The sequence below is a fragment of the Anguilla anguilla genome, chromosome 7 (assembly GCF_013347855.1).
Source record: "Anguilla anguilla isolate fAngAng1 chromosome 7, fAngAng1.pri, whole genome shotgun sequence".
Lineage (NCBI taxonomy): Eukaryota > Metazoa > Chordata > Actinopteri > Anguilliformes > Anguillidae > Anguilla > Anguilla anguilla.
In genome coordinates, this window is record NC_049207.1 from 2832670 (window position 1) to 2848674 (window position 16005).

General features: G+C 48.6%; 1 protein-coding gene across 2 annotated transcripts in view; it reads left to right on the forward strand.

The window, feature by feature from the left end:
• LOC118231987 (ras-related protein Rap-1b) overlaps positions 1-16005 on the forward strand; it is a 41679-nt gene that overhangs the window by 19315 nt on the left and 6359 nt on the right. For both annotated transcript variants that reach the window (XM_035426473.1, XM_035426474.1), the window contains exons 2-4: positions 7891-7970; positions 12794-12862; positions 14026-14082. In XM_035426473.1, the coding sequence (XP_035282364.1) occupies positions 7914-7970; positions 12794-12862; positions 14026-14082 (183 nt within the window). In that variant the 5' untranslated portion in view covers positions 7891-7913. The remainder of the gene's footprint in view (positions 1-7890; positions 7971-12793; positions 12863-14025; positions 14083-16005) is intronic.

The window sequence follows — 16005 nt, forward strand, 5'->3', positions numbered from 1 at the left end:
TCAGGGACACGCTGCAGTACGGTGGCTCTGGGTGGCACAGGACAGTAGGGTGGCACTGGGTGGCACAGGACAGTAGGGTGGCACAGTGGTTAGTGCCGCTGGTTCTGGGCTTGAGTCCTAGCCTGACCTGCTCTGTGTGGAGTTAGCCCGTGTTCATGTGGGTTTCCTACGGGCACTCCGGTTTCCTCCCACACCGAAAGATACGCATACTGTGCATATACATATTAGGTACACTCCTGCCATTGTCCTTGACCAAGGCACTGGCCTCAGAACTGGAGTCGGTCCCCGGGCGCTGCCCACTGCTCCTAAGTACCTGGAATGGGTTAAATGCAGAGGACGAATTACCCCACGGGGTTCAGTAAAGCATATCTAATCTAATCGCTTTTGGGGCGGAGCCTCTGTTCCCCATCTCAGCATCTCTGTGGGGAAGCATTACAAGCCCCGCCCCCTGTCCTTGGGGTCCCACTACCACTCTCGGCTGGTAATGGTAGTCAGGTTGTAATTTGAAACTGGCGCTGTAAAAAAAAAAAAAAAAAAAAAAAAAAAAAAAATCTTTGCAGCTGTTACACCTGGAATGAAACTACTGTGATTCATTAACCCCTCCTACACTCACCCCCAAACAACCATCATTATAGGGAGCTGTTTTTTACTCTTCTGGATAAACGGGAAAATTAATCTCTGAATGTCGGGTGCTAAGGTGTCTTGGAACCTGCATGTCATTTGGCTGGAGGTGACGTCCTGCCCGCTGGGTATTCCTCATCTCTCGCTCTGTCCCTCTCCGGTGAAGCTGCAGCCTAATTGGCTCTTATGTTCTGAAGAGCGAGCGCAGAACAAGAGGAGGGTCCATTTTCGCGTGACGCTTTGGGGATGGTAAAATAGCGTAGTTTATGCTGCTGCAGTGTAGTAAATGCGGTACGAACTAGGAAGCGGAGGGCGCACGTGGTCGGGTTAGAACGTTTGTTTTCAGTAGGTTTCGAATCGCGTCGCAGAACACTCGGACCAACTGTGAGGGTAAAAAAAAAAAAAATACTGATCCGACGTGACGTTGTGGTTAAGAACGTGGTCCCCGGAAATCGATGTTTTCGACACGTTGAAAGGGAGCGCAGAATACGTTTTGGGGAGGGGCATTCTGAACGATTGGCAAGAAATAGCGATTTCAAACAGAACCGTTATGTCTCTGTGGAACTGCGTAAAACCTTGTCGCGTTCACTCCTGCAATGTTCGCTGCATCCTCCAGGCTAAATCTAAGCAGCTGCACATTCTTTCTCAGTGAGATTACCGCTCATTTACTCTGGATTCAGCTCTTTGACTGTTTATTGTATTGCGCCACGTGCCTCCAGCGCCTTCATCATTTTTCCGAATATCTGTGTATTGAAGCTGGCCAAGTGTTTAGTGAATGTTTTAAATTGACACCGGCCAGTTTTGTGTGCGTTGAAGGATATTTTAGATTCTTAAATGACAACCTGCTGGCTTCTCAATGCTGGGTATTGTGTAATTTAGAGTGTGATCTAAAGCATTAAAATATAATTTCAATAACCCCAAAGCTGCTTTTGTACAACAATGCTGTTTCCAGAAGCTAGACATGGGGACCTTATTTTATTGACTGTACACATTTAGCCTTCCAGAAACAATAGAGCCATCCATTCATAACAAAAATTTGAAAAATCATGGAAAACTTTTCAACTCACAGAAACAAAAAACATAGAACTACTTTTTCTTGAAGTCAAATTGTGACTTCAGGCAAAATAAAATGGAGTTGGTTTTAATTTTATGATCTCTGTGGGTCATCAGGCTGTTGCATAGGTATGTGCATGACATGTTCAGCCCTGAGTCACCGTGTGGGAGTACAGTGCAGTTCAGGGTCAGAAATGAACTTTTTGGCTTTCCTGCCAAGGGGACTGGTAAATGAGAAAAGAAAAAACTACCGGACAATAATTTTCTTCCTTTTTTTTTTTTTTTTTTTTTAATGACATCAGCTTTAGAATGTCCTGTTACGAATACTCTAATCACATGTTTGTGACCTCACACCTTAAAGGGGTTCAAAGGTCATCCACTGCCTGGGCTGTAACTACTGCTGTGGAGTGTGACCTTTTCCAGGCAGGCAGGCTGATCGCAAATCCCATCGCTGTCATCTGGCTTCTGGTTGACCTCAGTCTCTGTGGGGTCACCTGTGATAGAATTTCACATTTTTTGCTTTAGCAAGAAACTTTTTTAAATATATTTTTTTGTTTTCAAATCGATGTAGGCTTTACAGTCGTAGTAGACAAATGCGAATCCAGTTTTGCTGGTGCCTGTTGAGAACGAACATGGAAATAAATGAAAGAAGGCCTCGTGTTGGCACTTCCTGTTGGGTTCAGTCTTGCTCCCTTTGGAGTAAAAACCAAAAGGGTTTTATTACAAAGGCATATTCCAGCGCTTACTCTCGCACAGCGATGGTGTGCAAAGAGCTGCAGCTTTGCTTTGCACTCACAAACGTACGAAAATAAGCACACAAGAATATTTGGTGAAGCGAGCTGGGGGTTCATTTTGGTCCATACTTTGGGACCGAAGGAAGGCAGCCATGTTTAGGATAATTGGAGAATTCAAAGCCAAATGTGGTTTGCCCCCGCCCCCCATACGTGTGCACGGCCTTGATGTGTCCCTGCCCTGGTGCTTGGCTGAAGCTCACCCTCTGGAGCTATAAAGGAGATTAAGTTCCAGGGAGGGTGCGGGACGCTACCCTGGGCATTTTGTAGAGAGTGACCTACATTCCTGCTAATTGGCCATCTGGGATGGCCAGGGCCATGGAAGGCATTTGCATATACAAATGCATTCGGCCCCTTTGTTCCGTCCCCGGCTCGTGTGCGGAAGCCTGTCTCCATGTGAGGACTGCCTGCTGGTCTCCCCGGCCATTACACAGCGAGGAAGATGTGCCGGTTCTGTCCTTTTGGGAGAGCTGAGGGACGTCCTTAGTGTGGTTACGCAGACTCCCCTCTTTCCCAACACCGGTACTGAGACCAAATTTAGTCTCCGCCTCACTGTGGACACGTCTTTACGCTGTCTTGGATTCTTTCTTGGATGTGGAACATGTAAGAATTGTTCTATCGGGCGCCTGAAATCAGCTTAAGAATGTGTCAGTTGTGCCTGTCAAAGCTGTTTCAAACATGGTCAGATGCAAAAGTTTTTATTCATCTAATAATGCAGAAGTGTAAGGAAAAAATTAACCCTCTGCACCCCTGGTGGCTTATGAATGTTGGTTCATATGAAACTTTGTCATACTTTGCTCATCTACTACCATGAATGTGAAAACTTGTTTGTCTTTTTGGATTTGTGATGCAATGTAAAACAGGGAGGTTTCAGTATTGACCAATATGAACAGACGAATATTGGTTTTGAATATCGGCCCAGGAATGTCCACAACGTACATCCCTAATTACTAAAATGTGCCCAATCCTGTTCTGTGGAAAACTATATCCAACAGTGGTGACCCTTATGCTGAAGAGACTTCTAAAAGCAACATACCATGTGAGGAGAAAACGTAGAAAAATGTGATCTTATTAAGCTACATAACATTATTGTCTCACCCCATCTTCTTGTTCAGCTATTGACCCTGGATGGTTTAGATGTCCCTGTTGACCTCCTGCGTGTTACCAGGGTGACAACTGGGTGTAACGGGTTGCGTAAAAATAGAAGTTTTATTTAAGTCCTCAGTTCTTCCGGTTTTGTTCTGCTTTTCACACTAAAACTGGGATAGAGCTGAAGGACAAAATTTGCAGAAGTTTGTGCTCATGAGACTCCTGCCAAACTCGTGTTCGGTGAGACCTGTGATGAACCAGCTGTTGACCGACTGCCTTTGCCTTTTAAGACGTTGAGCTGCGGGCACAGTCTCGTCAGGGCTTTGCTTAACACGCACAGCCAGGTCTGACGTGGTTGAAGTCGAAACGCCGGCCTCCCCATGTCATTAAAGAGCGCCTTTCGCTCCGAGCTCTGCGCGCTCCTCCATCTTGCCTTATTTAAGGCTCGTCCCACTGCTAGGTCTGCTGGGCAGATTCCCCCAGATGTGAGGGCTGAGGTAAAGCTTAGCTCCCATTCTCCCCAGGGATGAGCCTTCTGTGGTTCCCCCCCTCCACCCCTCTGCTCCTCGCCCTTGTTTTTAGGCATCGAGCAGACGCACTCTCACCCAGAGTGACTCGCACAGCTGGTGTTTGTTTTTACACCACGGTCCATTTGTACAGCTGGGTGTTTCGTAGGTTGCTCAAGGGTACAACAGCCCAGGGAATTGAACCTACAACCTTATGAGTCGCTGGTCCACTACTTAGAGGCCCTAACCACTACACTACACTGCTGCGTTCTCCCCATGGCTGGACCCCTCTTGCCCAGCGAATCCCCCGGCTAATTTTGTGGGATTTTCTCGTCCTGTTTGGAGTGTCTTGCCGGGGAAGCTAATTTAATTCTCCGAGCAGCTTCACCTTCACCCGACAGGAGCCGACAGTCAGGCAGTGCTGTGATAATGAAACCACGCGAGCGTATGTGGGGGGAGAGAGAGACCGTTAGAGGGACCGAGAGAAACTGTTAGCCTTCGCCCTCCGCGGCGTGCTGGTGGTATTTTAGGTTCTGCGCTCTGCCTCTTTGATTTATAGCCCTCTGAGGGAGGGAGGGGGTGGGGGAGGGGCGAGCTGGACGGCCCGCTGACTTCCTGTGAGGGACCCACCCCGGCGACCGCACGCTCGTGATCCAGCCGCCGAGCTTCGAGAGACGCCCCGGTTTCCCGCCCGCGCGTCCCCGCGCCTTTCTCTGACCGTAATGCGGAGGTTAACGCTTCAGAAGATGCGCTTCTGTTCGCTCTCTCTCGCCTCAGGCTGAGCGCTTTGAGTTGGCGGTGGTTGAGTCTCAAACCTCCTCTTTCTGAGGCACCCAGGCTTGACTGTTTGAGGAAATGAAACCCATGTGAAACTGTTTGGTAGGGTTCTGCACAAATATTTACAAAGTCTCCTTTCTGAGCCTTGTTTATTCTGCCTGTGCGCCTTGAACGTCTGAATTAGAACTTTTTTTTGGAGGTTATTGCCAAGTACTTAGATTTAATTTAACATTACCTGGGTCATTGTATGCGTGAAATGTACATGACCTTCTTTTGATTTTCTTAATATTTTTATTCTGTGTGGTAAACCGTTGTCGGTGTGTTTGGCTAAATTAAGGCGACTGTTTCGAGCGAATCGGCGATTGGACGCCCCACCCTCAGCCTCCCCTGTGACTCCTCTAAGGCCTGGCTCTAGAGCGCTTACCAGCAGACCCCGTTTCCTGCTGGAATGCTGCTCAAAGCATCGTGTCAGAACACGAGCTGCGTTGATTGGCTGGAATCCTGTCGCGATCGTCTGGGCCGTCGCACCGGGATGGTCTGCTCAGCGGAACATTCCCCCTCCTGATTCTGATTGGCTGTCTATAATTGGACAGGGCTGAACTAAGTTAGTGGGAGGACGAGCTTTTGACCTCCCACCGTACGGTTTTAACAGGATGGGCTTTGATCGCTGTTTGCCTGGACGCTGGTTTTTTTCCTTATTTGTTTTTCCACTTCTGGTCTGCATTTGGCAAAATAAATCTGGATTTATGCGGTTTCTCCTGGGGTGCTCTTTCCCGTCCCGTCCGTCACTCCACAGTCTTACCCTGCTACACGGGCATGCACATTCACAGTCTCTCAGCCAGAGCATTTATACTTACTGTAACCGCTCGGGTTCATGCGTTTTTCTCATGGGCCCAATGGCTGTGCACTGCCAGAGAATTAAACCTGCAACCCCCAGCCCGGTTCCCTAACTGTTGCGCTGCATTGCCACTCAAAGTACTGCTGTGCTACAGACCTCCTCTCAGGGAACACGGTCTGTGGGCCGCCATTACTGTCACTTTACCTGTGACATTTACGACTCTTAAATCCTCTCCATGTATTTCTTTGAAGGTGGATTTTCATGGCCCGTCCCGGTTCTGATGAAGACTTCATTCTTCTCTGAGGCTTAAATGGAAACGAAAACTAAAAATAGTCGGAACCTGTGCACCTGCTGCCTTGATTGTTGGCAAACAAATGTTGTGGAGTCAGATTACTGTTTGTATTGCATGAAGCTCTCCTGTTGCATGCGACACCGGGAATGGGTAATTTCCCCCCTTTCATTTCCTTGTTCATTACGTGTGATGTCATCAGCTCCAGCATGTTGGGCACGCCCACTTGTTTGAAAGCTGTTGGACACGCTCGCTCGCCCAGGAAGTTTCCCTTATGAGCAGACCTCCCTCCCTCGTCTCCCTTTCGCGATCGGCAGAAAAGCTCGGGGGTGAGTGAGTGGGGCAGTTGGATGTGTGAATGTGGCAGTTGGCCATGTGAGAGGGGCAGTTGGGTCTGTGAATGGGGCAGTAGGGTGAGAGGGGCTGTTGGATGTGTGAGAGGGGCTGTTGGATGTGTGAGAGGGCCAGTTGGGTCTGTGAGCGGGTAAGTGAGGTGGCTGTGACTGTAAGAGGACCTGGGGTAATTTGGGCTTTGCAGGTTTGAATCCCAGATTGCGCACTGCTGTACCCCTGAGAAAGGGACCGGGAGCTCAGCTGCTGAAGTGAATATACTGCTCTCTAAATGGATCATGTGCAGTAAACGCTGTCATTTGTGCTGGTCCCCCGGGATACCGGATTACAGCAGGGACATAAACTATAAGGGTGGATGGCAGGTGCTTAAGAATGGTTAGGGGACCTGTTTCACTTACAGGGGATACTGCTGCAGTGTTGGGCAGGATTTATAAGGCAAATTAACGCAGCTGGCTCATACAGGGAGCAGAAAAGCAAGTGGGAGATGTTGAGAGTCCTTTGTGTGTGCAGAACATGCGTCTCTCTGGTAGTGCCGTGGGCAGAGGGGAGACGGACATGATGTCACCAGTCCTGGTCTTGGCTCTGCATCCGGTGAAACTGACAACTTGTTGAAATGGCAACTCGTTCTTTCTTTTCTTTCTTCCGGACATAAAGGGAGCCAATGGAAGCAGAAAATCCCCCTTTCTACTCTAACGCAGGACTGCTAGCTGGTATTCAGCAGTGTGATTAATAATATGAAGTTGTAAGGAGGATGTATGCAGTCTTTATCCAGATGAGTCGCCTGGAAAATTTAGCAGTCAGCATCTTGCACGTTTGCCAGTGCAAGGTAATGCCTTTCGTCAGTCCACTACTCGAGGAATAGCCAGGCGTTTGATCTGAATGGCAACAGCGTGAAAAGTTGGTGAAACTTTAATCATCTGTGAACTGTAATTTTTGGGTTTGGTCCAAGAAGCAGAAAAGGTGAGTGCGCGCTAGCTCGCGTCGATAAGCGACCGTACTGAAGGCGATAACGAGGCCTGTTTGCTTGGGAGGAAGTTGACACCCAGCCGAGTGTCAGGAAAACGCCCAGTGATGAGAGACAGCTCTGACTGTGACTTTATCACTGAAGGCCGGCTTGGCGCTGCGGTACAGGCCTTGGCATCGGGCAGACTGGCACAGTTTAACTTGTCAGCGGTTTCTGATGTTTGATTGACCTGCTTTCCATTAATAACCGTTCAGTACAGCTGTTCTTCATTTTGCCTGTAGCTGAGTGTGCCCTGCGTCTAAAGCACTGTCATTATGATCGCAATCTGGGGCGTCAAACTGACTTCCTGTTTGGCCCGTGTCATATAGAAATCTGACCTCGTGGAAACTGACCCAGGGGTTGTTCTATTAGCATGGAAAAGTGTGACCCCCCCCTTTATGGGATGGTGGATCTCCAGGAACAGGGTTGGTTACCACCTGTGTGTTTCGCTGGTCACAGCTTCACTGCACAGAATGAGGATTTTCAGATGGAGAGCTTCATAGTGGGTGACGAGATGCCTGAATGTTTCCATTGCAGTAATGACTTTTTTTTTTTTGTTCTTCTCTTCGCAGGTTTAAACCGGACACATTGCAGGATGCGTGAATACAAGTTAGTTGTGCTCGGTTCGGGGGGTGTCGGAAAATCTGCTCTGGTAAGCTTCTCACATCTTACGAACTTGCATGTTGGAAATCCACAATTGCTTAATTCTTATCTTCTATTTCACCTTCTGTTTTTTTTGTCTCATTATGCTTATGTCATATCATATGTTTTTACTTTTTTGCCTACTGTGAAGCACTTTGAGCTGCCCTGTATGTGAAAGGCGCTCTACAAATAAAGTTTGAGTTTGTGCTTGAGCTAAAGGACAATTTTAAAATGCCTTTTTGCTGAAATGAAATCCACTAGTTTACCTTCCAGTTAGCATCAAGTGCAGACAGGAATCCAGTTTGAATGTGTTCTCTTAGGGGGGGCGATGGGGGAGGGGGTGGGTGGGTGTAGCCTAGATTCTCGTTAACATTTGAAAATAAACCCCGGTGTAGCTGTGTGTTTAGTTGGCCTTCCCAGCTAAGGCAGTAGCCCTTACGAGGCAGATTTTTAAATGCTCGGCATTTCCACTTCAAACCCTTTTGTTGGGCTTTTCGTTTCTCAGAAACGGCCACGGGTTCCTTGGAGGAACGTTACCAAATTAAATAAGCGAGACGAGGTTCTGTGGGATCAGCGGGCGGATCGGATGACCCGGGCGGCCCTTAGTCATTGTTTAACCTTCGCTCTTTGGCGGCTGATGCTTTGTTTGGTTGCGCTGGTGGAATTCTTCGCCCATGAGAAGGCCCGGTGTGGATTCTCACGCCCACAGAGTGGTTTATAATCGCAGCGTGTAGCTCACACGTGAGGACAGGTGGACACCCAGCGATAGCCTGACCTGCTGTTGCTATCCGATTCATAAACACTGTTTGTGGCGGTGAACACATGGGTACTGTAGCACACGGTACGGGTTTGCCATCCCATCCCTTTCTGTTCTAATCGGAATTCAGATGAGACCCACAGCAATGCTGTCATCGCAAGGGTACTGAAAAACTACATCTCCCACCCACCTCCACTTCATGCAAAACCTACCATTTTTGCTCACGTGCACGATTGGTCTCTTTCTCTGACTGTGAATGTAAAAATGGTAACTTGATCCAGTTGTATCACTGTCAGAAGCACACGTTTTATTTTTATTTACTTCTGCGCATTCTGCAGTTTCCATGGAAACAGGCGTGCTTCACGAGAGCGACACCGGAGTACCGGAAATAAACGCTGCTGTCAGCGGAAATAATACGGCTTCATTTCGTCGAGTGGAAACTGCTGTGGACGAGTTCAGTTTCATGATTATGAACAGGGAGATTAAAAAATCCTGTTAATCAATCCATAACACCTGCACCTTGTGTGAATAATCGGACCAATCGTGTGCTTGTACACACACTCTGTGTATGCTGAGATAGTCACCCTTCTACTGTGTGTGTATGTACTGCATGGGCCAATGACGGGTAAGATTTTCAGAGAGACAGAAAATGTAAGTTGGGGAGAGGGAGGTGGGGCTACAGTCACGTTCATTGTTCAAATAACAGCTCGGTACAGCAGCTGAAATGAGGCTAGCGATGTCGAGTGTGCCATTGGTGAATTTACAGTCACACAAAGCGCGAGTACATCTAGAGGATGTTTTCCAGTAGGTCTACTGTTGATTGTGTGGCAGCAAACAATGTAGGCTATAATTTGCCTACCATGGAAATTTTTCCGAATTTGATTTCAAAACAGTCCCATTGCAATCTAGTAAACAGTCACTGTCATCTTCATTTAAAATGAGATGTTTTGTGATTTGGTAATTTTATTGCCTTTTTCTGTGATTATTTATTCTTAATAAATTGCATTGCAACATTGCATGACTGCGGGCCAGAGCAGGAGCTTTTCCTGGGGGTGGGTGGGAAGAGGTGAGATCACAAATATGATTGGAATGTTCCTAACTGAACATTCTAACGCTGATGTCACAATCACTACTGGCAACTGAAAGCAACTGTTCTAGAACACTGACTTAGAACACTGACTTAGAATAAAAACAACTTTCCAGGAAAAACCTGCCATGCAGACAGCTCAGTTTTTAAAGTAGCCTTCTCGCAGCAACAGTTCGGGGGAGGTGGGTGGGGGGGGGGGGGGTGGTGAGTGAGTGGAGGAGGCAAACCCGTCAGCTCACCGCATCCGCAGCAGGAATGTGGATGGTTTGCGGCTGATTGGGGTTCCCTCGGGTCACTGGTGTTATCCAGCTCACATCCCCCTGGTCCTGTTCCTCCACCTCAGGCCTGGCTTCAGCGGCTCTGTGGCACATCCCACGCACATCACGGGTCACGACACCCTGCATCAGCGCAAATGTCACCATGCCACTGCATCGCTGTGACACGTGTGAATCGATCCGTATCTCGAAGAATCGCTAATACACGGCAAACTTTTTTTATTTAGGCAGGTCGGGGCACTGAAGCTAATAAACAGACCTGTTAACTCTGAAAGTCATACTTCTTGTATCATTTCCATGATCTCTTGGAGTGCCAGTGGGGCGGGGTGGGGGGGGAATCTGTAAAATCTAGTGCTCAGAATCTAATTGCATCGTGTCGTGATTAATCGTAATCAGTTGCGTCATCGTTACACATGAACTGAAATCACATTGCGTCGTGTCGCTGTTCAGGGTGTTAAGTGTCATGCCGTGATCGGGGTTGTGTCATTCCTCCCCTGCTGCCTGGAAAAGGGGGCGGGATCTTACCTCACGCCGCTGCGGCTCAGAGATGAGTAAGAGGTCCTTCACGCTGCAGCTGCACCGCTGTCCCGACTGTCGCCGGCAGATTGATGAGTCAAGGAGGCGCAGCAGGAATGTATTAATGCGGAGATGCATGCGGGCGAATGCGTCTCTATCTGGAGCTGGCGTGTGGGGGGGGGGGGGGGGGGGGGCACATGTGCCTCTATGGTTGCATACATAAGTCAGCGGGAGCACTGGCAGTTTGTGTGGAAACTGAAGAACCTGACCGTCTGTTCTTGGGCACAAAAGTTGCACACACCGTTTAGCATCCTTTAGTTCTGCATCTATGGTCATCTGGTCATCAAATGCTCGCCAGTTGCCCTCCCTGATAATTGGGAAGAGTCGTGTATTCCAAAGGTACCCTTCAAGAAAGAAAGAAGGAGATCCACCCTGCCATCTGCAAGTCTTTCTACTCTAAACATTTGATCCCGAGTCTCCCTCTCTAAGCTCAGGACTGCATTTAGTGGCAGGAGAGCTCAAACTGATCCACCGGGCGGCCATTAAAGCTCCCCTTGTCTCTTCCGGTGTGATGGATGTCCTGTCTCATGGGAGAGTACAGGGTAGTAGAGTCGTTTGAGACTTAATCACAGACACCGTAGCATCAGGAACAGGGCTGTGCGGAGGCTTTTTGAGGGGCAGGTGCTCGAAGTGAGAAATGGGCACGCTAACCTAGAAAAACTGCTTTGCCACACCCAGTCATTGTACAGAATATATTTAATGAAAATGAATGAACAAAAATTAATGACAGCAACATAATACAAATATAACAAATATATCTTATAGCCCTAACCCAGTACTCTACCTCCATTGTCTGTACGTTATATCATGTGTTATATGGACATATCCCAAATTGCAAGAGATTCAAATTCAGTTGGGGAGGCTCATTTGGATGGAGGTAAACTTGGTAACGTGATATGGATCGTTCACCCTTGGCTGAAACCCACTAGTGTCTGGCTAGATCCACCTCATTTGTTTTATCCACCTCACAGAGTCTGTGCTGGAATCTCCCCAGACAAGTCTACATGGCAGTAATGGTTTTAGGCCAGAACAATTTCCACCATTCCATTCTGCAGGTCTACAATAGCAACTTAATATTGGGAAGCAATATCCATCCGTCCATTTTCTAAACCGCTTACTCCAGGAGCCCATCCCAGCATGCAGTGGGTGAGAGACAGGAATAAATCCTGCACAGGTAGCCAATCCATCGCAGGGGGCCCACACACCATTCAGTCTAGACTTTCCAATTAGCCTACCTGCAAGTCTTTGGACTGTGGGAGGAAACTGGAGTACCTGGCAGAAACCCACACAGACATGGGGAGAAACTCTACGAACTCCGCACAGGAAGGCCCCTAGTTGGTATTCAGGCTCTGTACCTTCTTGTTGTTAGGTGACCGTGCTGTCCTGCAAGTGATATCATCTCATTTTAATATTTTCCACCAGAAAGACTCCACTCATATCCCCCAGGTCATAATTTTTTAGCTGAAGTTTTCAGGTTTTATGTCTGTTTTTCTGTTCCCACGCTTTCTCTTTTTATGGTCAGTGGCTGTTTGTTTTTCTCTGACGGTGAGACGTCATGTCTGCGTTTCCCCCAGTGACATCACCGCACTGGATCTGAGTTTGAGTTACCGCCCCATACCTCATGCGTCACCCTCTGCCCAGTGTGAGCAGTGCTGGGGTGGCTGAACCAGCCCATTTGGGCTTTCTTGAGTTATGACCTGTATGACCTCCCTCAATATGTCTCCCATGACCCCGACTGAGAAATCCTGAGAGGCCGTGAAACGTGAACCCAATTTCTAAGTGTCACAGGAGTTCCTTAAAAGTATTTCTTGGTATCTCAATAAGTTCTGTTGCTCGTTTTTGGATGTGGCTTTTCCTGGTACCAATTTCTGTGGTGGTGGGTGTTGCTTTTTGATATCCAGTCGCCAGAAATACCAAAGCTAATTCTGCCACGTCTTGAAATGTTCACTAAATATGAGGCATTGTTATTACTGTAAATTTATTATTACATTGTTTTCTCTGCATTCTGTTCGAATCCGTATGGGAAGTTTTTTTTTCTCTGTACAGGTATTGTGGCACTGTAAGTTGATAGTTGGGGATTAAAAGCGTAGCCTGAAGAGGAACTGCCACTAATGCTTTGTACTTTCTTCTCCTCACAGACCGTGCAGTTTGTCCAAGGAATATTTGTGGAAAAATATGACCCAACAATAGAGGACTCGTACAGAAAGGCAAGTTGCATTTTTTTTCCTCCCTGTTGCGTTTCCTAATGGCTCTGGGCCGAAGTTGTCGTCGGCGATTCGTCCGTTTCTCTCCGTCAGAGTGACACGGGGTGCCATAGTGGTGACAGAAACGAGCCGAAGCATGGCGTCGCAGAGTCAGTCATTCGACCCTGCAGAGCACACCCATTAAAACACAGCCTTTTAATGCCTGAGCCAAGACATTCAGCAGCTCACAGCACGGCATCACAAAGTACTGTAGAAATTCGGCCCGTTAAAACGCTGCGTCACAATACAGGGCGTGGAGGTAAGAAGCCAGATCAGAGTGCGGTCGTTCGGTGGGCTAAATCGCGGCGGCGCAGTGCAGAGCGCAGACGTCCACCCGCCCGAAGAACAGCGTCGCAGCGCCGCTCGCGTGGACGCGAAATGGATCAAAGCTCTGCGGCGTAGACATCAGAAGCGCGGCAGCGCCGTGTGATGTCACTCCAGGTACACGAGCGGGCCGCATGCCTGCGTTTGTCACCATGGTTACAGTGCTTCGGGAGCGGCAGGTGTGCTGCAAGGGATCGTCTCGACTCGATGGAAGCAGAAGGTAAAAAACAGGAAACGGTTCGCCCAGTCAGGAGGCAAGGCATTGAACGGTCGTCACACGCTTCCTCCTGCGGCAGTTTTGCACGTGTCTGAAGTGGCTGTCGGTCGGGACCCGGGGCGAAAGTGCGGCAGATGAAATCTGCCACTGAAAGCCAGAGGCCTTCACCAGAGCTGCCCGAGCAGCGAGGAACAGGAAGTCCCATCTGGTGAACAGGAAGTCCCATCTTGCGAACCACCGCCTCTGAAACCAGGGCTCCGCCCACTTCCTGCTGGCAGGGTCGATCACACAGGACGTACCCGCACCCCCCTACCCCTCCGCATCGCTTCCACCTTGTTTTCACTTTCCACTCTGGAGCGGGGTACGTTACAACTGCCGTACGGGCTGCTCTGTCGAGGAGGCGGAGCCACGGGGTGACCTGCGGGGGGGTGAGGTGGGGGGGAGAGGTCTGTGGGTACCCCTGAAAAGGCAGGGTGCTGATAGGCTGCGTGCTGATAGGCTGGGTGGTGATTGGTGGGGTGCTGATAGGTGTGGTGCTGATAGGCTGGGTGCTGAAAGCTGACCGCTCCTCTCTGCTTCTCCACAGCAAGTCGAGGTCGACGCGCAGCAGTGCATGCTGGAGATCCTGGACACTGCGGGGACGGTAAGGGGGTGTGTGCGTGTGCGTGTGCGTGTGCGTGTGCGTGTGCGTGTGCGCGTGTGCGTGTGTGTGCGCGTGTGGGTATTCACATCTGTGCGTGTGCTTGGGTGCATCTGTCTAAATATATATGTGTGTGTGTGTGCGCGTATGTGTTAAATAAGACAGGCAGCCTGTATCTGTATCAGGTCAGGTACAGTTGGCAGTTGGTGTCTGTGTGTATTATTATGCAGACCTTGGCGTGACAAATAAGTATGCTAATAGCGCTACAGATAGACAACAAACCATCAATCAAGCAGAAGTGGTGCATGCAGACAGTAGCTGCTTACACTGTGCAACACGCTATGCAGCACTGCTCTTCCCCAGTGCCACTGATCCTTCAGAACAATGAGCCCAGATGAAGGATCGGTCTCATTAACCTTTTTTAACGCGAGTCATGGGGTGATAACTGGCACAGTCACGGCATGCCAATGTACACGTGCCCGCTGGGGACCTGGTCCGGTACACCAGGAAGAGGAAACGGGCCTGCATGCCCCCCGCCCCCCCCCCCCCCCACCCGGCCCCCGTCAACAGAGGAAACTCTTTCCTTCCTGGGTTGTCAGTGAAGGGAAGTCCAAACACAAACAACCTGGTCAGATTCCCTCTCCTACATCCCAGTGTACGGATGTTCTAGAAAACCGTGACGGCCACAAAAACAAGTTTTCATTTTTTAAATCTTTGTAAATTTGTTTAATTTGTGAGGTATATAGAAAGGCTGTAACATCCTGCTAGCAGTTAGTTACTTTCATTCTCTTTTGGTCTATAACAATGGGACCTAGTTGAAGCACATATAATTTATTCAGCTGTCATGTAACACCCTTTTTACCAGTCTAACCTGTGACAGTCTGGTGTCTGAGCTCAGCGCTATGCGATCTTTACCACATCTGCAGTTGGAACTTCAAAGCATTCATTGGCTGTAACAAGGCCAGAGACCCACCCAGTAGTCCGGATAAATCATTTCTGCTTTTTTTCTCCCACCTGAAAACACAACATTTTTCCGTCCACACAAATTTGTGCTTTTCACCGGGGGGGGGGGGGGGGGGGGAATCACTTCCCATAATTCCTCACTGCCCCACATGGCTGTCGCAGTGTGACTGTTCGTCACTGATGTATCGCCTAGTTTGGTTTCCTGTCTGGTTTTGTGGAGATTTCTACCCCAGATGTGGGAGAAATGCTTTCTGTCCTCACTGGCCGAACCCATAAGACGCATCCACAAGTTGTGCGTGTCGTATGCGTCTGCAGTGGGCTCGCAGCATTCATAGACTAACTTTCTGAGCTGTGTACTGATTTTGAGCTGTCATCAGATTAGATTATTCATTGCTAAAGGGTGCAGTAAGTGATCAGACAACACATTATGTGGTTGTATGTCTCAATCCAGGCACTAAGTTCTTGAAGGTGTAAAACATTTCTTTGACTGCCCCTCAAATAAAAAGCCTCCAAGCTGTAATAAACTCGGGGAGTAAACCAGTACATTGTTAAGTCCTCATTAGCAAGGCTACGGTTTAATCTTTTACTTCACCTTCACTTTTTGTGACCATTCAGCGTAAAAATCAAAGTGCATCTTTGTGAGGTACCGTCATGACTCACTGCTGCCCTCCACTGGGTGGAAGAGCAAACTACCGCACACCTGATGCATGAGTAATTAGCATGCTCTTGACTGGATCTCAGATGTACTGTTCTTATATTCTTCATGCCAAGCATGTCGACATAACATAATGTGGCGTCGGTGGATGAGTAGAAACACAATAATTGCAAGTTCTGTGCATTCTGGTGATATGTGTGTTAAATCGGTCTGGAATAGAGCGTACGCTCATCTTTACTGCAGTCAGATGCGATTTGTGTGTGTGCGCGTTCTCACAACCTGGAGGTCGCTGTCGAAGTAGCAATAAA